At 45.2% G+C, this 26,784-nt stretch overlaps 1 protein-coding gene across 1 annotated transcript in view; it reads left to right on the forward strand.

The window, feature by feature from the left end:
• The window catches only part of LOC137432587 (diacylglycerol kinase zeta-like), a 142,953-nt gene that overhangs the window by 35,795 nt on the left and 80,374 nt on the right, over nucleotides 1-26,784 (forward strand). The window contains exons 7-18 of the mRNA XM_078783388.1: nucleotides 235-306; nucleotides 419-535; nucleotides 1,690-1,764; nucleotides 12,663-12,773; nucleotides 12,899-12,981; nucleotides 15,239-15,425; nucleotides 15,559-15,672; nucleotides 17,225-17,356; nucleotides 17,653-17,731; nucleotides 17,839-17,894; nucleotides 22,181-22,243; nucleotides 26,078-26,151. Coding sequence (XP_078639514.1) covers nucleotides 235-306; nucleotides 419-535; nucleotides 1,690-1,764; nucleotides 12,663-12,773; nucleotides 12,899-12,981; nucleotides 15,239-15,425; nucleotides 15,559-15,672; nucleotides 17,225-17,356; nucleotides 17,653-17,731; nucleotides 17,839-17,894; nucleotides 22,181-22,243; nucleotides 26,078-26,151 — 1,163 coding nt within the window. The remainder of the gene's footprint in view (nucleotides 1-234; nucleotides 307-418; nucleotides 536-1,689; nucleotides 1,765-12,662; nucleotides 12,774-12,898; nucleotides 12,982-15,238; nucleotides 15,426-15,558; nucleotides 15,673-17,224; nucleotides 17,357-17,652; nucleotides 17,732-17,838; nucleotides 17,895-22,180; nucleotides 22,244-26,077; nucleotides 26,152-26,784) is intronic.

Consider the following 26,784-nt stretch of genomic DNA (forward strand, 5'->3'; position numbering starts at 1 on the left):
CGCACACAAAACAAGACCCGGTGAGGGTCCGCCATCTCAGATTGTTCTTACTTGTTGCAGCTTGTATTTGAAATTGGTACTGTGCCGAAATGCGCTGTAATGTCATCAAATACAAATAAATAATATATAAAGTGATATAACATCAATTTTTTTTTGCCATTTTCCTGTGTAAATGTTAAGCTGCTTGTGGTGGTGATGTGGTAATAAGAGGAGCAATGGCTGCGTGTTGTGCAGGGATTCCAGCAGAAGTTCTCCTGGTACAGCAGAGAAGTGATTTCCATCAGTTGTTCTTGGTGTAAACAGGCAGTGAGTCTGAAATTGGTTGTCTGGCAATAAAGCGTTTCTTTACCCATTTGCCAAATTGCTCTATAGTGCAATATCAGCACGATTACTTTGTGTTTGTCAATCCGATCCACAGTACCACAACAGAGTTAATTGTTTCATGTTACATCAAGTTGAGGAACCTTGTCTGCTGGGAGTTCATGCAGCTGTCATAATTCCTCCAGCATGGATCATTCGCATTAAACGGCCACAGGTTTTGAATGCACTCTCCTGCTCTCGACACAACGCACTTGACACTCAGCTTATGCTGTTGGCATCACCAATCACTCGGCTGCAAACATCCAGCTCTCCGTAAGAAGCACTCTGTTCCTGTCATCACGTCTTGGCAGCAATCATGCAGCTTAAACACCCGGTAATCGACGCTGAGCACCTAGCTCTTGGGGCCGTGTGCCCGGCTACCTGCGTTAGGCTCCTGACACCGATCGCGCAGCTGAAACACCCAGTTATTGACACCAAATGCCTGACCTTGACACACGGACGCATTGTGCCACCTGGAATATGGAACACGGTGTGTGCACCATGGTACCCGCTCTCAACACCGAGCTCCCGGCTCTCTGAATTAAGCTCTTGGCACCAATCCCTTAGCTGAAGCACCAAGTTGTTGGCAAAGAGCACTCTACCCTCAGCTTTCAGTCACAACCACTCTACAATCTGCTCTCAGCTACAAGCACTCTGCACCCCCCTCAGCTACAAGCACTCTCCACTCTCCTCTGTCACAAGCACTCTCCACTCTCCTCTCAGCCACGAGCACTCTGCACTCCCCTCAGCTGCAAGCACTCTCCACTCTCCTCTCAGCCACAAGCACTCTGCACTCCTCTCAGCAGCAAGCACTCTCCACTCTCCTCTCAGCCACGAGCACTCTGCACTCCCCTCAGCTGCAAGCACTGTCCACTCTCCTCTCAACCACGAGCACTCTCCACTCTCCTCTCAGACACGAGCACTCTACACTCTCCTCTCAGCCACGAGCACTCTGCACTCTCCTCTCAGCCACGAGCACTCTGCACTCCCCTCAGCTGCAAGCACTGTCCACTCTCCTCTCAACCACGAGCACTCTCCACTCTCCTCTCAGCCACGAGCACTCTACACTCTCCTCTCAGCCACGAGCACTCTCCACTCTCCTCTCAGTCACAAGCACTCTGCACTTGCCCTTCAGCTACAAGCACTCTCCACTCTCCTCTCAGCAAAAATTACTCCACACCAAGCACTTGGCTCACGGCAGCAATATCTCAGCACCAAGTACTTTGCTGTTGACATAAGTTTTTGGCTCTTGGTAAAAATCTGCTGTCTGAATCTAACACTGCAGTGACTAGAGTTCTAAAAATGTTTTGTTCTTCCACCTCCATGCAGAACACTGCTGGTGCTTCAAGCAGGAAGAAGAAGAAAGCCTCACTTAAGCGAAAGTGTAACTGGAAAGGACTCGATGTAAGTTTGTTGCAGGGTTGTGATGTGCAAATCCAGCTAATTAAGGACTTGTTTAAGCCAGTATGGTCTCTGTGTATTTGGGTTGTACAGATTGTAGATTTGATATGGGCTGGATGTACTTGCTATATGAATGGTTGTTTCAAGTTTGGGATTATTTGCTGAAGCCATGTTGAACTATGTCTCTGGAAATTGCACACTCATCAAATTCAGTTAATCCTCATGTGGTGTGCACCATGGATTTTTCTATTCATACATGGCATGCTTTCATGCTTCCGCCCACAAAGGTGGCCGGAGACATTATGTTTTCGGGTTGTCCGTCCGTCTATCCGTACGGGCTAAACCTCGTTTTTCTTCGCAACGACAGGTCCGATGGCAGCCATCTTGGATTAGAAACAAGTAATGAAACCATTATTTTTCGGAAACTGCTGAATGGAAAATTTGGAAACTTGGCACATTGTCAAGTACTCCCAATGGGGAACAAAATCATCATAATGATATCATCGGTGAAGTTATACAGTCACGTGAAAAAGTAAGTACACCCCATGTAAAGTTTTGACTTTTTCAACATATTTCAACATACAGCTATTTGATCTTCATTTCAACAATATTGATAGATAAAGGTGATATAATATAAGAAATATCATGAAACATTTACATTTTGTAGTCCATTGTATAATTTAAATATACATAAATGCAAATTTCGCATGTGGAAAAAGTAAGTACACCCTTGGCTCTAATAGGTGGTATTGCCCCCTTTGGCAGAAACAACCTCAAGTAGGTGTTTCTTATAACTGTCTACCAGTCTCTGACATCGACTGGGAGAAATTTTTGCCCACTCCTCCATGCATAATTATTTCAGCTGTGCGATGTTTGAGGGGTTTCTTGCATGCACAGCTCGTTTCAAATCCCCCCACAACATCTCGATGGGATTTAGATCCAGGCTTTGACTTGGCCATTCCAGAACCCTCCATTTCTTTCTTTTCAGCCATTCCTTGGTGGATTTACTGGTATGTTTAGGGTCATTGTCATGTTGCAAGGTCCACCTTCGGTTGAGCTTCAACTTTCCGACAGATGGCCTCACATTATCCTCAAGCACCCTCTGGTACAATGAAGAATTCATAGTGGATTCTATGATGGTGAGCTGCCCAGGCCCTGATGCAGCAGAGCTGCCCCAAACCATAATATTTCCACCACCATGCTTTACAGCTGGTATCAGGTTCTTGTGGTCAAATGCTGTCTTTGGTTTTTGCCAAAGATGTCTTCTGGTACTGTGGCCAAATAGCTCTACCTTTGACGCATCTGTCCAGAGCACATTGTTCCATAAGTGCTGGTCTTTGCCTAGGTGTTCATTGGGAAACTTTAGTCTTGCCCTGATGTTCTTTCTGGACAGCAAAGGTTTCCTCCTGGCACACCTCCCATGTAGATCAAATTTGTGCAGCCTCTTTCTAATGGTAGTCTCGTGCACTTTGACATCAACAGTGGCAAGAGATACCTGTAGGTCCCGTGATGACATTCTGGGGTTCTTAGAGACTTCTTTCAGCATCTTGCGGTCTGCTCTCGGGCTGAACTTGCTGGGGCGGCCTGGCCTGAACAAGTTGGCAGTTGTTTGGAATCTTCTCCACTTGTCGATGATCTTCCGGACAGTCGAAAGATTGATTTCAAATTGTTTGGAGATCTTTTTAAATCCCTTCCTAGACTCGTAGGCATCTATAACCTTCTTTCTGAAGGCCTCAGAGAGCTCTTTTGATCCCTGCATGGTGACGCCGCACACTTCAACAACAAAGAGCAAACCAAACTAAATGTCTGAGGTTTAAATAAGACAGGTTCCTCCAAGATCCTCTCTAACGATGTTCTAATCATTTGCACCTGAGCTGGTGCACCTGATTCTAATTTTAGGTATTTGAAGTAGTGATAAATGTAGGGGTGTACTTACTTTTTCCACATGCGATACTTTTTCCACATGCGAAATTTGCATTTATGTATATTTATATTATACAATGGACTACAAAATGTAAATGTTTCATGATATTTGTTATATTATATCACCTTTATCTGTGAATATTGTTGAAATGAAGATCAAATAGCTGTATGTTGAAATATGTTTAAAAAATCAAAACTTTACATGGGGTGTACTTACTTTTTCACGTGACTGTAAATGTTTTAATCGAATGCCTTATCCTAAAAATCTGAAATTGCATGCACATGATCTATGACCCATTTGAATTGGAATATTAAACTTGTGACATCATAGGTCACATGGTTTGGCAGCCATATTAGATTTAACCTCAAACTTAAAAAAACATCTTCTCCCAAACCACTGAAGCGATTGACTCAAAACTTTACATGTCATCGACCAGGCATGACGATTAAAAGTTGATCACAAAACGTCATCATTCACATGGTGTGGCAGCCATATTAGATTGAAGGAAAATATTAAATAATTATGTCTCAGAAACCGTTTACCCCATCATTGCGAAACTTTACAAATGTCATGTAATACCATTGTTGCATATAGTTTGAAAAAGATGACGTTGTAGGTCATGTGGTTTGGCAGCCATCTTGGATAGAAAAACGAACCTTATCGGATCAACATGGAACTTCACAAACATGATCCCCAACCCATACATATGCAGTGTGTAGTGAAATCGTATTCGTACTGAACCCGGGGTGATGCTCGTTGCTCGTTGACACCACTAGGGGCGTGACTATAAGACCCGCTGCTGCAGACGGAGCTCCGGGACTTCTCCTGTGACACGTTACATCTAGTAGACTCGCTAACGGTACGCATGCATAGAATATCCAGCTTGCTTGCATTGAATGTTACTAGGGCATGCCCGTACTATATCTATATCTAAAATTATATCCCCCCCCTCTATTTACATGAAATGGTTTGGTCCAAAGCGAACGGCTTGCGAGTCCGGTGACAATCCCCCCCCCCTCTATTTACATGAAATGGTTTGGTCCATTCGCAAAGCCAAAGCGAACGGCAGTTACGAATCGCAGTTACGATGAATCGCAAAGTAGTTTTAATTAGTTTTAAAACATAGTTTAACGCCAACATAGTTTGCCAACGTGAAATAAATGAATACGCTCTCAAATGTGCCGTCCGAGGCAGAGTGTGTTCGCCACGTTCGGCACACGCGATAGCTCGCTGCTCTCTGATTGGTTGAATCGTTTTTTGGACATAGCTCGGTAAGTAATTGTCCGATTAATATGAAACCTTGAAAAGGCACATCCTCGGGTCCCCAGCAATATACCTGGCAAGTTTAAAGTATATCGGACCGGTAGTTGTCGAGAAACAGCGGTCGCATACACACAGAGATTAGTGGAATTATAGATAGATGAATGGTCCCATGTGATGACACATCGTATACTGAATTGTATTTCCTACTTTACAGGATGATGTCATGATCTAAATGCAATTAAACCAACCCGTTGGACTAAAGTTGTGTGGACCTGATTGGTTTTCCACAACACTTAATTGCATTTAGATCATGACATCATCCTGTAAAGTAGGAAATACAATTCAGTATACGATGTGTCATCACATGGGACCATTCATAACATTCAATGCAAGCAAGCTGGATATTCTATGCATGCGTACCGTTAGCGAGTCTACTAGATGTAACGTGTCACAGGAGAAGTCGCGGAGCTCCGTCTGCAGCAGCGGGTCTTATAGTCACGCCCCTAGTGGTGTCAACGAGCAACGAGCATCACCCCGGGTTCAGTACGAATACGATTTCACTACATTCAAAAATCGACTACCGGGTGTACAACTCTATCGCTCAATGCGCGACGTATGACCTCTCCATCGCGGAGCTCAAACGGCTGTACATAAAGGAAAAAAGCCCGGTGTATGCACGATATTTGCTGCAAATGTGACGTCAGCAACCCAACGAGGCGATGGACCACTATGCCCAGGAGCTCCGGCAGCTCTTGCTGGACAGCGTCAGGGAGCCACGGACACCCGTGCAGGTTCAGGATGTCGGCCTTAAGGCCTTCAAAGGCCGCCAAAGCGGCCGGATTCAGGGGGAAGGTGTCGCAGGCCACGAGGGGGCGAAGTTTCGCGGAGAAACTTTGCACCCATTTGGAGTAATGGGCGAACAGCCCAAGAACGCGCTTCAGGGACGCCCGATCACAGGGAGGGGCCATGTCGAGCAAAGGTCGCAGACGCTCCTTATCCGGAGCGACAGAGCCATGGGTCACGGTGTACCCCAGAAGATCTATCGTGCGTAGGGAGTATTGGCACTTATCTTCGTTCATAGTTAAGTGATACCGCTGCGCGACCTCAAGGAAGCGCTTCAGATTAGCATCATGGTGCCCTTGGTCATATCCACAAACCGTAAGATTATCGAGGTAGACGAAAACATCGGTTAGGTGCTCCCGCGCAACGAGGTCATCCATGGCCCTCTGGAAACAAGAGACCCCGTTCGTTACCCCAAAAGGCAATCGCGTAAATTGGTACAACCGCTGCCCCGACTCAAAGGCGGTATAGATACGATCCGCCCTAGAGATAGGGATCTGGTGGTACGCACTACGGAGATCGAGAGTGCTATAGACCGAATACTGGGACACCTGTTGCACTAGCGCGTCCATCCCCGGAAGGGGGTAGGCATCCAGCTGTGTAAAGCGGTTAATCGTTTGGGAATAGTCGATTACCATGCGTCTGCGATGGGCCTCGCTGCGCACCACCAAGACCTGGGCGCGCCACGGCGACCCATTAGGTTCTATGATGCCATCTTTCAAGAGCTGAGCCGTTTCGTCCGCAATGAATTGCATGTCTGCGCGAGAGTAGCGCCGTGATTTCACCGCGACAGGGGTGCAGTCGGAGGTTAGATTGGGGAACAGCGAAAGCGGCTGGACGTCCATTTGCGCTAGGGCGCACACCGCAAGCGCGTCGTCCGCCCCCACAACAAGCGTGTCAGGCCCACCAAACTCCATTACCAGACGTCCATGCAGCTTAAGAAAATCATGTCCTAACAGAATATCAGCACATAAAGCGGGTAAAACCATAAGGTGTACATCAGGGAAAACCCGTCCCTTTAGCACGAGTTTCAATCGGCATTCCCCCTTCGTGCTGAGTCGAAGCCCCTGGGAAGCCATGAAGATCCGTCTCGTAGACCTCCAGATCCGCCATCCATGCCTGAGCACAAGTCGCTGGTCGATGAAACTATCCGTAGACCCTGTATCCACCAAAGCTCGAACACAATGGCCTTCGACCATAAGGGGAATAAGGGCTTGAGCCAGGCCAGACGAGGCTGCTGGGAGCGGGACTGAGCCCCCCGAATGGGTCGGACCAGCCTCGCGGGTGGATCCTACGCCAGCAGCAGTTTTGCGGTCATGGCCGGAGTCTGCGTTGACCATGGGGAATCCATTAACGCCATCAGAGGGCTTTCCCAAGCATTCCAGTGTTTCGCGATTCAAAATCTGACAATTCTGACGGGAAAAGGCCTCCGTAGTATTTGAAATCGCCTTTTGACACTTTTGGCAGAAAAAGGCCTCCGTAGTATTCGAAATCGCCTTTTGACACTTTTGGCAGCAAAAGGCTTCCGTAGTATTTGGAATCGCTTTTGTCGGCGCGTGGGCCACCATTAGCTCGTGGACGACATGAGGAGAACGTTCCGCTGGGGCTTGGCGAGGCTTCAAAGCCCCTTGCGTGGCCCGGAGTTTGGTCAAGGACACGGACTTCGTGCCCGATGGAGGATGAGACGGTGGTGGCTGTCCGGTGACGCCCGCCAAGGACGTCTGAGCGCCCAGGGGCCCGCAGAGAGGGGCCCTCCCCTTCGAATTCGGGTAAGGCACCGGGTTTTGGGCTCGGCTCTCGGGCTCCGCAATGAGCCCATTCAAGGTCGCCGCGCCCGCGCGACCGCGACCGCGCGAGTCAATGAGCTGCGAGCCGCGTGCCGTTTTCCTGCATACTCTCGCGTAATGTCCCTTTTGCGAGCACAAATGGCATATAGCGTCTCGTGCCAGACACACGACCCGGGCATGGCGTGGCCCCCCACAGAAAAAGCATGCGGCCCCGCGTAAGGCCTTGGGTCTGGTCGTAACGGCAGCCGTTAGGGCTGGGTCTTCCTCCGGAGCATCCTGGAGTTCTGCGAGCGGATCCGCGTCCTCGGCGGTAGCACTCTCTGGCCGGGCGTGTAGCGTGGTGCCCGCCAAGAGGCGCGTGCGATCATAGGTGTTCGATTGCATCCGCGCCTCAGTGTATACTGTCCCTTGCTCGAGTGCCGTAGCGAAGGTCAGGTCGGTCTTCTCTAAGAGTTTGAGCCTTAGTTCCTGGGAGGAGACCCCTGCAATGAAGGCATCTAAAAGACGATCATCCGCCGTATCTGTCGCGACTGCGCTATCTGCGCGGAAATCAAACCGCGTTTCTATAACCCTCCCATGGGGACTCTGGTGAAGGCTACACGCCCGTGGGAACGCTTGGCGATGGATTTCAAGGGCCCATTGCCGGTGTCGAGCGGCTCTCGCTACCTGCTCACTATCGTTGATGAGTACTCGCGATTCCCCTTTGCTTATACGTGCGCGGACATGACTGCTGCCACGGTGATGCGATGCTTACAGAACTTGTTCTCAATGTTCGGTTACCCGGCTTATGTCCATACCGACCGGGGTGCGGTCTTCTTGTCTCAGGAGGTGCGCGGCTATCTGCTCCAAAATAACATTGCTTCAAGTTACACCACGCCGTACAGACCCCAGGCTAATGGGCAGATCGAACGCTTCAACGGGATTATCTGGAGGGCCGTCATGCTCCACCTCCGGACCCTCGGCCGGGGCCTCGATAAATGGGCTTGGTCGCTACCTGCGGCGTTGAACTCGATCAGGGCTCTCCTGAGTACGGCAACCAACCAAACTCCCCACGAGCGACTTTTCCACCACCCCAGGAGCTCGGGGTGTATACGGTCTTTGCCCAGTTGGCTCGCTGGGCCCGGGCCAGCCTACCTTAAACGGGCGGTTCGCGCGAGCAAGTACGACCCCCTAGTGGACAAAGTGCAGATTCTCCAGGCTAATCCTGAGCATGCTCGTGTGATGACGACTGATGGCCGTGAGACTACTGTCTCCGTCCGTCACCTTGCCCCTTGCGGGGTCGACGACCTAAGTAGGGAATCGGACGAACCGATCGAACCCATCTATGAGACTATGGCCTCTCCCGACGCTCCCATCGCCGACAGTCTACCGACCCTCCCCTCGCCGGGACTACCTGGGCCCGACGACTTGGAGTTACCCCCTTCGTCACCCGACCCTGTTGGCGCCTCCGACGCCGGGGACACGGGGATACGTGATGCCGTACCCGGGGAATTTCGGACGCGTGCTGGCAGAGAAATTCGCCGCCCGGCCCGATACGGTTGGGTCGGCTGATGTTCCGCACCCTATTCGTGCTGACGCTCACTCGCTTTTAGCCGCGCTTCCGTATAATTCTGACGGGGGGGGGGGAGAATGTAGTGAAATCGTATTCGTACTGAACCCGGGGTGATGCTCGTTGCTCGTTGACACCACTAGGGGCGTGACTATAAGACCCGCTGCTGCAGACGGAGCTCCGGGACTTCTCCTGTGACACGTTACATCTAGTAGACTCGCTAACGGTACGCATGCATAGAATATCCAGCTTGCTTGCATTGAATGTTATGAATGGTCCCATGTGATGACACATCGTATACTGAATTGTATTTCCTACTTTACAGGATGATGTCATGATCTAAATGCAATTAAACCAACCCGTTGGACTAAAGTTGTGTGGACCTGATTGGTTTTCCACAACACAGTGTGTACATTTTTGATGTCATGTGTCTCATGGTTTGGCAGCTATATTAGCTTGAAAGCCAATATTAATTTTAAAAAAATCCTTCTCCGAAACCGCTTCGCCGATAGATGTGTGAAACCTGTCATGTCTGCTAAAAATATGATACTTGAGAAGAGCTGAAGGGATTGAAATCAAACTTGTTTATTTTTAGGAAGTCAACGAGTTGTCACGGGCAGGGACTACGTGGAGGCATATTGGCGACACAGTCGCATTGCTCTAGTTTTTTAAAACCACACACTGGATGCTCCATGTTTTTCAACCATACATTGTGTGCTCTCTGCTTTTTTTTTAATGGGACATGGTTTGACCTGTGGTGTATAACCCTGCACCCCACATACTCGAACCTTCTCCCGCACACCTCGCATTCAAAACTTCCCCCCTCACTCCATCCCCCAAAAGCCTCACCTTTACCCACAAAGCCTCTCCCCCATCATGTACCCTTCAACATCTCCTCCCCCCACCTCTAACTGTGTGGATCTCAAACATCCAAGGTCTCTGCTCTAACCTGACAGATCTCTCAATCCAGGCCGCTGCCGACAAACCAGACTTCATCTTTTAACAGAATCCTTCCTCTCACAGGATGTCTTCAACTCCTTCGTGTCTCTCCTCTGTTCATGACTCTATCTACATCTTTCATTCAAACAACATGGACAAACTTCTAACCACTCATCCCAACTCTCTCTTTCTCACATGTGGCGATTTTAATTGTAACCATGCAAGATGGCTGCGTGTTAGTACCTCTATCACCAGCCATGGCATTTCAACAAAGGACTTCTGTGACTCCATGGGACTGATCCAATCTGTGAACTTTCCAACCCAGATTTCTCCAAATGCTAAATCCTCCCTTCTGGACTTGGTGATGACCAACTTCCCTGCAAATATCTCCTGCTCTTCCTCTGCTCCATTTGGTTCGTCTGATCATCCCGGGAATTCTTCCAAAGAAATTTGCTCTCTGCGTCATGCACAGATTCATCCCATCTCGTCTTCAATTATCCTACCCTTCTTCCTTCTCCCTACCCATGGTACACTGAATCCTGTGGTGAGGCAGTTGCTCTGAAACAACTTTCTTTCTCTTCCTGGAAGGCTAATCTGACCGAACGCAATCTCAGTGCATTCCCAAAGTCCACAACAAGTGTGTGCACACGCTCAGGAGAGTCAGAAAACAGCTAGTTCGTGAGGAATGAAACAATTAGTTGGAAAAGATTGCAATCAGTGGTTTGCCATTGCTTCATAGGAATTTAAACAGTTATTTAGAAAGGATTACACTTGGCGGTTTGCCCTTCTTAGAAATGGTTCGGGCAGAAAAGTGAATTTGGTTAGAATGCCGGTGATGATTCGCCTACTCTTTGTGAAAGACACCATGAGGTAATGAACATCTCCCACCCAATGGTTGGGCACTGAACAGATGCTTCCATAGGTTTCAGACCAGGTCACTCCACCTTGGACATGCTGCTTCCACTCACCCAACAATGGATGGAGGCCCTGAATGTCAGACGTGAGATCAGGGACGTTTTTTTTTTTCTTTTTTCCAGGGACGTCTCTCTGGACAAATCTCAAGCTTTCGATACAGTCTGGCATCCTGCCTTGTTCTCCAAACTCTCTGCCAATGGAATTCAAGGTCACCTCCACACATGGCTTACTTAATTCCTCTACTCTCATAGCCAATGTGTGGCACGTGACGGAATCCTTCAATCTCCTCTCCCTGTCAAGGCTGGAGTTCCCCAAGGTAGTGTTCTGGGCCCAGTCCTATTCCTGATCTTCATCAATGATCTCTCTGACTCTCTGGAAAATCCTCTATCTATTTTCTGATCACTCCACCCTCTGCTGCACCATCCGTCAATCTTCAACAACAACGACTGCACTATGGTCACAACCTGTGACACAATTTATATTTTCACCTCCTCTGTCCACTCAATTACCTCATCCTTGCGTTTGAAGGCATTGTACAATTAATCTCCGAGGGTCTTCACAATTTGGTTCAATATGATCTCTCTGAAATCCTCTATGTATTTCCTGATGACTCAACCCTCCGCCATCACATGCTGCAACCTCGTCCCTCTCTTCAGACCTTGAAAACAAAATCACAAACTGGTCAAACACTTGGTATATGTCTTTCAATCCTGACAAATCTCACTCTCATTATCTCTCTCCGAATGGATGGTCCGGCAAACCCTCCGATCTACTTTATTAACAATCTTCTTGAAGAAGTTCAGTCATTCAAATTCCTGGGTCTCGTTGTCAGCCATGATCTTTCTAACATTTCAAAGTTGGCCTCCAAAGTCAGTCGCCGACTGGAGGTCTTGCATCGTACAAAGTCCTTCCTTGGCACACCTGAACTCCTATCCACCTACAGGGCCTTCATCTGCAACTTTATGGAGTACTGCTCTCCCCTCTGGGCTAGCTCCCCTGTCTCGCATCTTGCTCAGCTTGACGCTGTGGTTATTGGTTATTGGAATATCCCGTGCTGAAGCTGAGTTTATTGGGCCTATCTCTTTGCATCGCAGACAGGTTGGTGGTCTCTGTCTTCTACCGCCTCCTCGCACCCTCCGCTTTTTTTATTGCATTGTTCCTACTCCCCCCCAACCCCCCACATTTTTCTGCAGGGCAAACACGGTCCACCATCAACCCCTTTCTCGTGAAACTACCTAAATCCAGGATCACTGCTCACCTCCACTCATTCGTTGCTCTTTTTTCCCCACCCGTGGAGCAAACTGCCACATTCTCTTCCATCTCGTTTGTCGTTAACCGCCACATCCCCACCTCAATCCCTCCTCCTTCCAAAATTACAGTTTTCCCTCCTGAGACTTTCCTTCTGTATCCATCTTGTCCACCCCACGCATCATCTCCTGCTCCCCATTCCTCCCCACACCAATTGTTTGCCATGTCTGCTTCTATTTTGGCCTTCAACTCTGTTGTTGGTGTCCCCCCCTCTCTCTGCTGTTCCTTCTGATGAAGACTTTCTCTGAGGTGGCAAAATGAGCAACTCTTTTGTTGTGGTTCGGTTGGATCGTTTTCGATTGCCTTCACCTCTGATGTGCATGCAGGGGATAATTGGGTGAGAGCTGAAGATTTTGAAATTCTTTATTCATTTCAGGTTTGGCCTGTGCAGGAAATCAAATGGAAACCTTTCCTCATCAAGCCCATTACATCTCCTCTGGTGAAACCACTGCTTGTCTTTATCAATCCTCGCAGTGGAGGAAACCAGGTAAGGCTGTTGTCTTTATTTGGGTTTACAGACTTTGTGATTTTTTTTGTCTACTCTTACTGAAAGATTTCACTGCATCAGAGCTTCATCATTTTACCTTCTCTTTCACTCTCTTTTATCTCCAGGGTCACAAGGTCATGCAAACTCTCATGTGGCTGTTAAATCCTAGACAAGTATTTGACCTTAGCAAAACTGGACCTGAGGAGGCGTGAGTAACTTTTAATGTTGTTTTTAAAGAGTTTACATCCAGCACAAGCCACCAAGACAAACTCCCAGCGTACAAAAGGGATGACAAGCCGATTCGATTTTGTTTCAGGTCCAAATCCAGATCTGGCATATCAGTGGAATACAAAACTTAAACGGTTGAGTCTTGCGGAGTTATGCGTGCATATATGAAAGAGCCTTATGCTGCGTACAAAATAAGTACTTCCTACATGGTGCATCTTTTCTGTAATAAGCAGTGATTTTTCTTCTCACACCTGTTATGAACTTAGCCTGGTGTTGGCTTAGCGGTTAGGGTGCCGGCTTGGGATCCTCGGATCCTGGGTTCGAAATCCCGGTCGATCGCTGAATTAACGCCATGGGGGTTGACTCACTGACTCAGCCTGCCATCCTTCCGAGGTCAGCAAATTGAGTACCAGTTCACTGGTAATTCCCTGTGTGTCGCAAGAGGCGACTAACAGGGTTGGCGGCAGGAAGAGCAAGGAAGGGCCATAAAACATCACCTCAAAAATGGGACCACGGTGCCCAAAAAAGGCCAACCCGTGCTCTGCAGGGAAAAATGGCCTCTAAGGGTGGTTCTTTTTTTTTATTTCACCTGTTATGAACTTCTGTTCTGCCTGTCATGACATTCAGGTAACCCTTGTTGCTCTCTCTCTCTCTCTCTCTCTCTCTCTCTGTCTCTGTCTCTGTCTCTCTCTCTCTCTACAAGAGTGGTGTTGGCCTGGTGTTGGCTTAGCGGTTAGGGTGCCGGCTTGGGATCCAAGGATCCTGGGTTCGAATCCCGGTCGATCGCTGAATTAACGCCAGGGGGGTTGACTCGGCCTGTCATCCTTCCGAGGTCGGCAAATTGAGTACCAGCTTGCTGGCATGAATGATCCCGGTGTGTACCCCGATTTAGAATAGGTACACCGCATCGCTGCGCATCGTAAGAGGCGACCAAGGGTTGGCGTCAGGAAGGGCATCCGGCCAAACATTGCCTCAAAACAGGGAACCATGATTGTCATGGGGCCCGCAAGGCTAACCCCAGCTCTCGCGGGGAAAATGGCCTTAAAACGATCATTCATTTCTCTCTACAAGAGTGGTTCATGGAAGAGAAAGGTTGAACTGGCAGTGGGGGGTAATGAGGTAACAAGTAGGCACAATCCGCAAGGGAATGAATGAACCAGGAAAAGAAGAGAGGAGTGGAGCAAACACTGAAACCAGCAAGTAAGATAGTTTGTTTAGAAAGGGTTAATGGGGTAATAAAGATAACGAATTGAGATTGGGGATGATTTTTCGTGGCGATGCACTGCCTGCTTCAGCCTCTGGAGGGAAGAGTGGGAAAGAATTGCCTCGGGATGGTGGTTGCATAGACGAGAGGAGTGAGGAACAAAGGAGTTGAGGTGTGCCGTCAGCCTGTATTTTGGAAGTTGAACCAGCAGGGCTTACTGGAAAAACGAGTGCACCCTGAAGTTGATGGGAATGCTCAGATAACCGAGCAAGCAGAGGGAGTAATATCAGAGAAGAGACGGTTTAAAAAAAGAATAGACCACCGACTTGCCTGTGATGTGAAAACAACAGCTGAGTCGTATGCCCATCGGGTTGGGCAGTAGTCCATAGCCGATGGAGCTATGAACAAGGACCTTGAGACTGTGAGTACCTCTGATACTCCAAGGAAATTTTTGGATTGATGGAGGGACAGATTGCCCAATCCCTTTGAGACAGGACAGATTTCAATCCCTGCCAGTTGGAGTTTGCAAACAGGATATTCTGCATCATTGTGGTTGCTCTCTTGGCATCGCCGGAAAGCTATGAGCTTTGACAAGATCTTTTTTTTGTTTCATCATTTTTGTTGTGAAATATTGAACCCCTATTCAGATAGATCCCCAGAGTAGAGGCACAGCATACACTTACTAGTACACAATCATAGTGAGGTATATTCACCATCACAGTATTACCATGTTGCACCTAATCATTGTGTCAGCATATTTACAAACAGCCAATGACGATGTTATAAAAGAGGAGATGCAAAACTGGTGACACCATCGAATAAGTGACTGCATGATAACATGTCATGGGGCAACTGTCTCTGAGAATGTCACAGCAGTTACTTTTACACCTGACTCTCCTTCATTTTACGTGCTGCCTTGGTGTGCCTCAGACTGGACATGTATCGAACGGTTCCTAATTTGAGGATTATGGCCTGTGGAGGTGATGGTACTGTAAGTAATACTTTATGCCATTCCATGTGCTCATCACAATAGTATTCCAGCGTGCACGTTCCTTCCTCCATCAATGCATTCCAGCGTGCACGTTCCTTCCTCCATCAATGCATTCCAGCGTGCACGTTCCTTCCTCCATCAATGCATTCCAGCGTGCACGTTCCTTCCTCCATCAATGCATTCCTGCACGTACCTTCCTGCATTCCACCAAGAAACTCCTTGTAATGCTGTGGGTTATATTTCAATTTGATGTACTTCACCATGTCATGTCATTTTCATTAATGTCCTTGAATATGTCATAATTCACTTCAACATCATTCTTTCACTTAAACAAGGCTTTTTGAAATTTATGTTGCACGCAGGTTGGATGGATTCTGTCAATCTTGGATCAACTGCAAATATCACCGCCACCTCCAGTTGCTGTGTTACCACTGGGCACCGGCAATGACCTTGCACGCACGCTTAATTGGGGAGGTGTAAGTGTTGCACTGAAAAAAAACTTCAGTTTTGCATCTTCACATGGTGGCCTTGCCAAAGTGTAATATATGTCATTTTCTTAATTTGGCCCAGACTGGTGTGCGCTCATCTGTGGCCTCATGGACATATATCTATTACCAACTGACCCAAGTCTTCACTTATCCAGATGCGCTGTCGTGACGCTAATGGTACACCTAATTGAAAGTACATTGAAAAATGAGTATGTCAGGCGATGTGCAATTACCATTCTATACAACATGCAGGCAAACAAGAGGTGGTTGTAGGGGATAAATCACAGTCAAATGTTCTCCTGAGGGTTTGGAGGGGTTATAACAGTACACAGTGACAAATGGTGTTCTTGGTGTAAATAACAACCCTGCCACTAGGATCGGACTCGACCCTTTCAAAACAGAAACAATAGTTGGGGAGAGATGCATAGAAATTGGAGATATCCTGTTGAAGGAATCATTCTGTTAAGTAGAAAGTTCCAGGCTTAGCAGGAGCAAGCCGAGATGGACTTATCTATTAGATTAGAGAGGAAGACTTGGATATTTGGAGGTCAATACAGCTAGGGACAGTGAGGAGGCACTGTTGGAAGGGGGCAGAAATGTGGAAAGGAGCTAGAATACGGGGCAGGGTGAGGGGGCGGGTTGCTTGTAGGGGAAGTGCAGGGGGAATCTGAGAGGGACAGGGATGGGGCGTAGTTGGCAGTGTAATTGAGCATGGAGCAGCGATGGGGGCTATAAAACGTGGAGATGGGTTGTGTAGAGGGGGCAGGAAGTGGAATGTGGAGAAGGGGTTGGGCAGGGTGTATTTTGGCTCCTCCATGAGCTTCGACTCTGCAAACAAAAAAGGGGTTTTCATACATATCTCCACGAAGTATGGTTCCACTCTCTGAGCTGGTGCTGCTGCTTCGCACCTTGCTCTTATTGAGACGGTCAAAAACGAGGCCTTCTGCAACATTGGAATCTCAAGACGGGGTGAATTTCCAGGGACTGTCGCTCTCTCCCACCAGAAAAAAAGTTTGTGGGCTCTCGATACAAGCTTACTTCTAGCCTTGCTCCTGCCCTCTTTCTGCTCTTCTGAAGCTACTTCAGATTGCATGTGTTCCTCAAGAATCCCTGCTCTGCCCACCTTCCCAAAGTCCAGGCTGGTTGACCACCTGCATTAATTCACCCCCTTATTCTCCTGATTATGGAATAGTCTCCTCTTTCTCATCCCCTTGATTTTAGTCTTTCAAATGTATTGCCATCACGACCTCACGTGCTCAGCTATGCATATTCATGATCGCTTTTACACCGACTGACGAACTCCTTCCCATTCTGTTCCTTTATGGGCTAATCTTACTCGGTTTTATGTTATTCCTCTTTTCGTACTTATCAATGTCCACCCTTTTCTCGTTTCTCTGCTACATGGACCCCTTTGGCATAGAGTCACTGCAGTTAGGTTTTTTTCCAGCTATGACCTGCACGTGCAAAGAGGATGCATGGTCACTGTGCTTATGGGTGTAATAATTATTGGATGACCCAGTGTGTGTTATAATCCATGCAGGGGTACAGAGATGAACCGGTGACAAAGGTGTTGAGTCATGTGGAGGGTGGCATTGTTGTGCAGCTGGATCGCTGGCGCCTGCACACTCGGCGCAATCCAGATACCGAAGATGGAGAGAAGGGGGCTGAGCAGGTGAGAAGCTGGGTGAGAGGGGAAAAGGTGATGTGGAAACAATGCTCTGCAGGAAGGATTGTATTGGAGGAGTTGAGGTGTGTGTTTACAAATGTAAGACAGGTTGACTTGGTTCTCTGCAGTTAATCCAGGTAACCAATTGTGTTCACCAAAACGCATAAATAGTCTCTTTTACCTCCTTCTTGCTTTGATGACTTTTCATCTAGATGTTCTCTTCTGAGTCTGCAAAGTAGTCTCGTATGTCCCACTCTTGGTGACCTGCTGTGGTAACATTGATGTGTATTTATTTCTTTCAGCTCCCTTTCGATGTCTTCAATAACTACTTCAGCCTTGGCTTTGATGCTCATGTCACACTCGAGTTTCACGTGTCTCGAGGTATATCCACAGAACTGGCACAACATATTGCTACCACGTAAGGTATTTTGGTCCAGTACAAAGGCAAGTTCACTGATTGTGCGTTAACCTGTTCTCCTTTTGTGCAGAAGCAAACCCAAAAAAGTTCAACAGCAGGTTTCGAAACAAGATGTTTTACGCTGGGGTGAGTTCCTTTTTGGAATGAAAGCGTAAGCCATTTGTGCTCGTACCCCTTATGAAGTGCCAAATCCTCTGCACAAGTTTCTGGGTTAACAAAGAATCAATGTTTTTCTGTTTGATAAAAAGTTGTGTGTGTTTGTGTGTGTGTGTGTGTGTGTGTGTGTGTACACTGATATATATATATATATATATATATATATATATATATATATATATATATATATATATATATATATATATATATATATATGTATATATATATATATATATATATATATATATATATATATATATATATATATATATATATATATATATATATATATATATATATATATATAAATACAAATATATATACACAGACTTGGCATTTAATATGGAATATTTTTTTTTGGGGGTGAACTTACTTTTCAAGATGTCTTAGAACCAAAAGTTCATTGGAATTATGTTGAAATTATTCTAAATTTTGTTAATGTGACCTTTAAAAGAAACAAAAACCACATTTGACATTTCGAAACAAATAAATTGATCCTTGAAAGTGATGTAAACTGATATCGAACTCAATTCATGGACAGTACTGTGTTGAACTTCTGTATGTTTTCCAGAAGTATCTCTTTATTTTGCACATTAGCCAAAAAATTTTTTAACAAAAACAAAAGTTAAATTACGACTGGGATTACGGACAGTAAAATTACAGTTCAGTACTTCGTGTAACCCCCACGAGCATTCAGGAGAGCACGTACACGTCGAGGCATGCTGTTCACGAGATTTGCCAAGGTTTGGACAGGAATCGCTTGCCATGCAGTGACAATAGTCTGCTGCAATTCATGCACAGAAGTCAGCTGCTGGTCCCAGGGGTCCATTTGATGCGTTAATTATGCCCACAAGTTCTCTATCGGATTCATATCCGGGGACATGGCAGGCCACTCCATATGCTCTACACCACGGTCAGCAAGAAAGTGTTGGATCATGCGAGCACGATGAGGCCGTGCATTGTCATCTTGGAAGACAAAGTTTCCTCGAAAGGCTGCACGAGCAAATGGAAGCAATGTTTCTTCCAGAATGGCCCTGCACTTGAACTGGTTCAGGTTTACATTCAGAACAACCAGGTCAGTTTTGCTGCCCCTGCATGAAAAGCAGCCCAAACGGTCACCCCACCACCTCCAGCTTGGACTCTTGGCACTATACAATCTTTGTTGTAGGCTTCATGCACTTGTCTGCGCACTCGGACTCGGCCATCTTGACGATAGACCAGAAATCTAGACTCGTCACTGAAATCACGTGATTCCAGTGTCCTGGCTGCCATTGACGGTGCTCTCTGGCCCACCTCAATCAGCGCTGGCGGTGTTGTCTGGTCAGGCGTGGTTTTCTCAGGGGACGCCTGGCACGATAGCCTGCTTGAACCATTCGTTGGTTGACTCGCCTTCTGGATACAGGCACATTTGTCAGTTGCTGCCACTCAGCCCTAAGCCGATTATCGGACTTGGTACGGCCATTGCGGACTAACCGGTGCAGCTGGCGATCATCCCTCCTTGTGGTTCTGCGGAGACGTCCTGGCCTCGGTATTGGAGTAGGGACACCCCTCTGAGCATTTCGTTTCAGGATCTTTGACACCTGACCTTGAGTGATGCCATACTGCCGAGCAACAGCACGCTGTCTCATGCCGTAATTTCGTAAAGCCACCACTCCATGACAAACAGCATTGTCGAGTTGACGGACCATCTCCAGAGGAAGCGGCAATAACTTTTGGAGACGTGCAGCAGTTGTTTTCCACTAATACAGAACGAAACAACCCTTGTATACACGACTGTGAAGCCAATCATCAAATGCACCTGTCCGTACATTTTGCCACGCCACCTGTGATATAATCCTGTTGTTGACTTCTTGCTGCGACAGACAATCAGTGACATGGTTCTCTTCACAAATAAATCACCAAAGTGTAAAATAAACTGACCAGATTGATATACTGAGTTAAGAAAGTAAACCCAAGTCAAGAAAAAAAAAATATTCCATATTAAATGCCAAGTCTGTATATATATATATATATATATATATATATATATATATATATATATATATATATATATATATATATATATATATATACATATACATATATATATATATACATATACATATACATATATATATATATATACATATATATACATATATATATATATATATATACATATATATATATATATATATATATATATATATATATATATATATATATATATATATATATATATATATATATATATATATATATATATATATATATATATATATATATTTTGGTATCCACAAATGTATTTCTTTGGTTTGCAGTGAAACAAAACAAAAAAAGCTGAAATCTTCGCTTATTCCATACAGAATTCCTAAAATTGCCTGGACAATATTATTCGCACCTTTTAGAAGTTGTTAGAAATAATTAGATTTCAACCAGGTAATTCTCCTTTACTTTGGAATGGAACTCACCTCTGGTGAGTTGCTGGTGCCTGCAATATAAAATCACTCATTCAACCAGTTTGAATAGAGAAAAGGAGTCATTCTGCTGTAGCTAACCACTGTAGCCAACCTCCCTGGACGTGGCCACAAGAGAAATCGAATTTGTAGCGAAGGATTGTTCAAATCGTGGAGAAAGCACCTCGATCAACTGCCAAACAGATTCAAGCTGAGCTTCAGACACAAGGTACGACAGTTTCAACTCACACCATCCGTCACCAATTCAATGAAAGGGGGTTCTATGGAGGACCCCACTGCTGAGAGAGAGACATAAGAAAGCCCGACTGGAGTTTGCCAAAACACACCTGAACAAGCCAAAATCCTCCTGGGAGAATGTCCTTTGGAAAGATGAGATCAAATTAGAGCTTTTTTGTAAAGCACATCATCTCTATGTTTACAGAAAACAAAATGAAGCCTTCAAAGAAAAGAACTCCTTCCCTGCAGTCAAACATGGAGGAGGTTCAGTGATTTTTATGGGGGGGTCAGGAGATTAAATCAGGAGATTACCAAAGCATTTTGGAGCACAATGTTCAACCCAGTGTCAGAAAGCTGGGTCTCCGTCGAAGGTCATGGGTCTTGCAGCAGGACAATGACCCCAACACACTTCAAAAAGCACCCAGGAATGGTTCAAGACAAAATGCTGGACTGTTCTGAAGTGGCCAGCAATGAGTCCAGATCTAAATCCCATTGAACACCTGTGGGGAGATCTGAAAAGAGCAGTTGGGAGAAGGCACCCTTCAAATCTGGGAGAACTGGAGCAGTTTGCACAAGAAGAGTGGGCCAAACTGCCAGTAGAGAGGTGTAGGAAGCTCATTCATGGCTATAGGAAGTGCTTGACTGCAGTTATTTTTGTCCAAAGGCTGTGATACCAAATATTAAGTTTAGGGTGTCAATAATTTTGTAAATGCCATTTCTTTTTATTTTCTGATTTAAAAGGACATATTAAGTTCTGAATGAAAAACAAAGATTCTGTAATATTAACAGTGAAATAAAGAATTGTGGAGACCAAATAATTTTGTCAATTTCAACTTATTTTTCGTGAAAATTGTGAGTTATTTGAAAAAGTGCAAGGGTGTCAATATTTTTGGCCACGACTGTATAAAGGAAAAACAGCAAAAAGAGCTATACATGTCATGCTTTGTCAGCAACGATAATGTAGAGACATTGTATCACTTAAAATTGATACATATTGAGGAAAGGTCAGGAAGCAGGTAGGATGATTGGCATTCGGTGTCATGTTCTACTTGACTTTCCCGATAGCTTCGTATAACTCCATCGATTATTAATTAATTATGGCCTAGTGATGCTTCCATCAGACATCATCTTTCAGACATCAAAGAAACAAAAAAACAACGTAACTTCGGATTCAGCACTCAATGCTGCTCTTGGGATTGAGAAACTGAATTTCAAGATTGGTGCTCACATGAATACACAGGAGCAATATAAACGATACCCATGGAAGATTCTTGTACAATTTGAGGAAACCTCTTTATTGAACAGTGGATGCAAGCTTACCTCGAGAGCAATGAGTCAGCATATGCAGAGTTGACAGTAGCAAGGTCAATGATGAGCTCGAGATTGTTGTGTCCATTTTGTTGGAGACTGAGATTGTGGGGTCTGCTGGGTAAAACTTAAATAAAATAAGTCTTAGGTGACTTTGTGTCTCTTATTTGATTATCTCTATTGTATGAAGAAGTTTAAGTTGAAAAGGGAATATACATTGCTTTGTAATTATAGTCCCTGTTTCATGATGCAAATATTTTTTCAATTTCATTTCAGATGGCATTGTCGGATGTTCTCCAGAGGAGCTCCAAAGATTTGTCAAAACATATCAAAGTTGTGGTAAAAGGTGCACCTGAAATCACGAGTTGCAAACACGATAGTTGTTCAAATTTGACCTGGAGGTTTGATTACGAAAGAAACATTTCCATGAATATTTTTAAAGTAACTTTTCTTTTAACCAGACTCGGTGGTGCGATGATTAGAATAGTCCGCTTTGAGTGTGAAACCAAAGACTTAAAAAATGGCACGTGCTGCTTCCTTGCTTTATACTCGGCATTTAAAAAAGGATGGAGCGCAGACAAACAGCCATTGGTTGGCAACCATTGCGCAGGATTGATGGTCCCATTGATGGTCCCATCCCATCACCACTCCCGCATGAAGGTTATTAGTAAGTAAGGGAACTCATATTATGATTTAAGGTGTTAGTAATGGTAACACTCATAATCATATGTTTCCTACTTGCACACAAACTGAAAATTAAAGTGTTGGCGAGTGAGGTAATGAAGCCGAGGTTGGAATGGCGAACAATGCTGAAATTTCTGGTTGACCAAAACATTGAGGCTTAAACAATTCAGATGACTGACTGCACAATATGGTGATGATTGCCCATCGAGGTTATGTAAATATTCATTATAAACAAAATTCCAGGTATTTTTGAACCTCCCACGCACCTTGTTTGTGGCCTCAGTAAACATGTGCTGACATCAGTTAAAGCAAGAGATAAAAAGGAGTGTATTATGTGTGGGCTGCGTGGTTGTTGGGTTTTTGCTTGGTTGTTGTATTTTTTTGAGCATTTAGCAAACACAAGTTTTTGACAAAAGCTGTTATTTGCTGTTTGATATTTTAGCTGCTGATGGATTATTGTCAATAATGTCATGTATAAACTATTGGACCTCCCATGAACAAATTGTGAAGACCCTTGGACATTAATTGTGTAATATCTTCAAATATTACTTAATATCTTCAATAATATCTTCAACAAATTGACACTACAAGGAATTTCAGGAATGAAATCGGAGATTGAAAGATGTGTTGAATATTATTGAACAATATTGTGTTGAATATTGTGTTGATTGTTGAAGAATAAGGGATGTTACGGCAGAGGGTGGAGTGGTCAGCAAATAGATAAAGAGGATTTTCCAGAGAGCCAGAGATTATTGTTGAAGATCAGGAATCAGACTGGGCCCAGAACACTGCCTTGGGACACTCCAGCCTTGACAGGGAGAGGATTCTGTTGAGAGCCATGCATTGGCTAAGAGATTAGAGGAAGATTTAAATTAATTGGTTTCTTTTTGTAAATGAACTGGTTCTGTGCCTTTTTCTGCATGTGTCAATGGTAAATGGTTGAGCTTATGGTAACTAAATTTTCAGTTCCAATTGCAAGAGATTATCACTCGGCTGTTTCTTGTGAGTTGATCACAGCAAGGATTTGGGACCATCGGGACTGTGGTGCATCATTCCTTTGGGAATGTTGATTGGGACTCTGGGACCATCCAACATCTACTGCATATACCTTTACAGACCATGCTTAATGTTTAAATTCCTTACATAGATCCTAGTAATCTGCATTATTAGAAGTTTCATTCCTTCTGAAAGTAAACTCGGCACTGAGTGGATGAGGAAATTATCAGCAATGAGGAAAAGTTCAAACAAAAGCTGCTTCCTTTGTATTCTGAACCATATAAATTGTCTGAGCATGAAGCAGCATCAGAATTTGATGCCAGATCCTCTTTGTATCCTAAACTATTGACAATATTAAAGGAATTTCAACAGTTGTATGCTGGTTATTAACCAGTTAAATACACAAATGCACTTCTTAATGAAACATATTGTTACGTTTGTGGGGGCAGGTATGAAATACCTCATAGGAAAGTCAGAATCGTATAGATTAGCATGCTCTGAGTGTCACGAAGAAGAAAAACCCATCTCGATGTACATAAGTAGGTTATCTGTCCGGGTAAGAGCATTTGTATGTCACCATAAGGAGGGTGGTTTTGTGCTAATTAATCATAGGGTCTGTAAGGTTAAATTCCCCTGTACGTGATTGCCTCCCTGTGATTCTTCCCTAATGTTCTTATTACATTCGGCCAGCCAGGAATTTGAGGGCTCAGTAAAACAACAACAACAACTATAACAAATAGACTCATGTGCTCACGGCGCCATCAGGGCTGAGAGGGACAGCATTTGCTAATCGGCAAGGAAACCCTGACTTCATCTGAACATTCCCGAATGACGACGTTACGACGACTCATAACGAGGAGGCCACACCCTGGCCTTTGTGATTGGTGGAGGTGCGATGGGATGATTGAGTAGCGCTCGATGATTGGACATAGTGTGACGTTGGTGTGGAACATTCCAGAGCTGAAGGAAAGAGAAACTGTCTCACCATTTTTTGGTCTCTTTGTCCTGGCGCTTGTTGGAGGCAGTCGCATTTCCCTCTTTGTCTGGCTTTGTCACGGGCGGTGGCACTTCTTTGGCTCATGTGCGCTTCTGGAAAGAGACTGAACAAGAGAGGTTAGAGGCAAGACGGACCTCACGTTGGGACGTCGAGTAGCGTGACTCCGCTCCATTTTGTGCGCCTCCCGTGCGGTGGTTTTGAGGCGACGAACGACCAGTAAGCCTTAACAGCCATTTGAGGACGCAAAGCTAAGTGCCGGCACCATACAAAATGCCATTATTTATTTTCTTCCACTTTCGTTTCCCCCTTGTTTGTATACGTGTCTGAATGGAGACGTCTCGATTTAGGAAATCGTTTTTGACCTCAACATTTTTATTGTCTTTGCATTTATTTTCATTAAATCATTATTTGTCGAATTTTACTTTACTTGTCCTGGTTCGTTTCATTGTTTGTGGGTTTGGATCAACCCAGTGTCAGCCATCCATCCCAGTTAAGACTTCAAACTTTCTCGCACGTGCCAGAAATAATCCTGCCAAGTTCGAAATACACCTCTGAGTTGAACCTCGTTCTGGTCATTTGTCCTCTTGGGGTGTTAACCCTGGGGACACGACAATATCTTAATAAAGCTCAATCAGTGTTCTATAATTTTGCAATTCCAGTGGTGCTCACTGTAGTTGAGTAACAGGACTTCGAGGACAAGGTGACCATCTTCTGGTTTGGTGGAACAATGTAGGTAAGGGAGGTCAGCAAACCGAACTGATGAGTTTGGGATGAGGTTCTGGGTTGGTCGAGCCTGGGTTGGTCGAGTTCACGGTATGAGCTTCTTTTCCAGGAACCTGTCGACCATTTGATCTGTCAGCCCTTTTTTGTATATCGAGTCAATGCTCATGGAAGAGCTAGAACACTGAACATATCAGGACGCAAGAGAATGAAAGGAATATTAGAGAGATGGGGTATACCAACAGCACAGTTGAAGGACAAAATAGAGGGAGACTTTAACAAGCAATCGTGTGAGGAGGAACGGGGGTGGGCAGGAAAGGATGCATGGGGTGGACAAGATGGATAGAGAAGGAAACCCTCAGGAAGGAAAAACTGGAAATTTGGAAGGAGGAGGGGATGGAGATATGCAGGGTGTCGGGAAGGAGTGGGTTTATGAGGGTAGAAATTATCATGGTTTTGGATTGGGGATGATCTCAGAATACAGCTCAACATATTGTGTGGCTTACTTTGGTTTGAACAACCACCAATATATCAGGGATCATTCATTAATTTCCTGTCAGTGGGATGCGCTGGGGTTAACATATCATCGTGTTAGGAAGTTGGCATGATACGGAGTGCCCAAACATTATGACCTTGCCTCGTAAGGCCCGGGATGTATTGGTACAATTCCTGTGCAGCATTGTTCTAGATTCCTTAGTTGCTTGCAATTTGTGCTGTTGTCATGAAAAGGATGGATCGTGTTGTTGACGAGGTATGATGTGATTCTCTTCCCATAGTGTGATGGTAAAGACCTCACAGCCAAGATCCAGGAACTAAAACTGCAGTGCATTGTGTTCCTCAACATTCCTCGGTGGGTCTTGGTGAATGGATTTATGTGCATGTGTGTCAGGTGTGAGATGTTTTGTGATGTGCATTTACGCAGTGGTTTTGTATGTGTTTTCATGAGGATGATTTCACTGTAGAAAGTCTAGCTCTGAACTTTCTAGATGCTACATATATCCTGGATTTACTCTCTATGATACAAAGGGGTGTCTCTGTCCTTTCATGGGCATTCTTTTGCATCGGACGGAACAAATTTGAGACGAAGGGATTTGTACTTGTACTTTCTTGGCCTTCTTGTCTGTATTGCAAACTCAGTATACCGACGTACGGTAGTATTGCTGTAAAAATAGCACCAGCTGCAGTAGTTAAATATTTTTTCAAGTTCTTGCAGTATGTTGGCTCCTTTGATCAATTGAGCATCTGGTGTAAGAATTTAACTTCTAACTAGAACGGCACTCTGTAGAGCACATACCTCTGCCAGGCTGAACAGTTTGTTTTGTGTCCCACTGATAGGCCGGATCTGGATTCGGACCTGAACCAAAATCTAATCGGCTCGTTCTTGTCAACTAACCAACTCGTCCACCTAGTTTAGTCATAACTTGTCCATAACCTTTTAAAATATCATATTATATACCGCTTTTCACCCGATCTCTCAATGGTG

The sequence above is a fragment of the Myxine glutinosa genome, chromosome 8, assembly GCF_964187855.1.
Source record: "Myxine glutinosa chromosome 8, kmMyxGlut1.1, whole genome shotgun sequence".
Taxonomy (NCBI): domain Eukaryota; kingdom Metazoa; phylum Chordata; class Myxini; order Myxiniformes; family Myxinidae; genus Myxine; species Myxine glutinosa.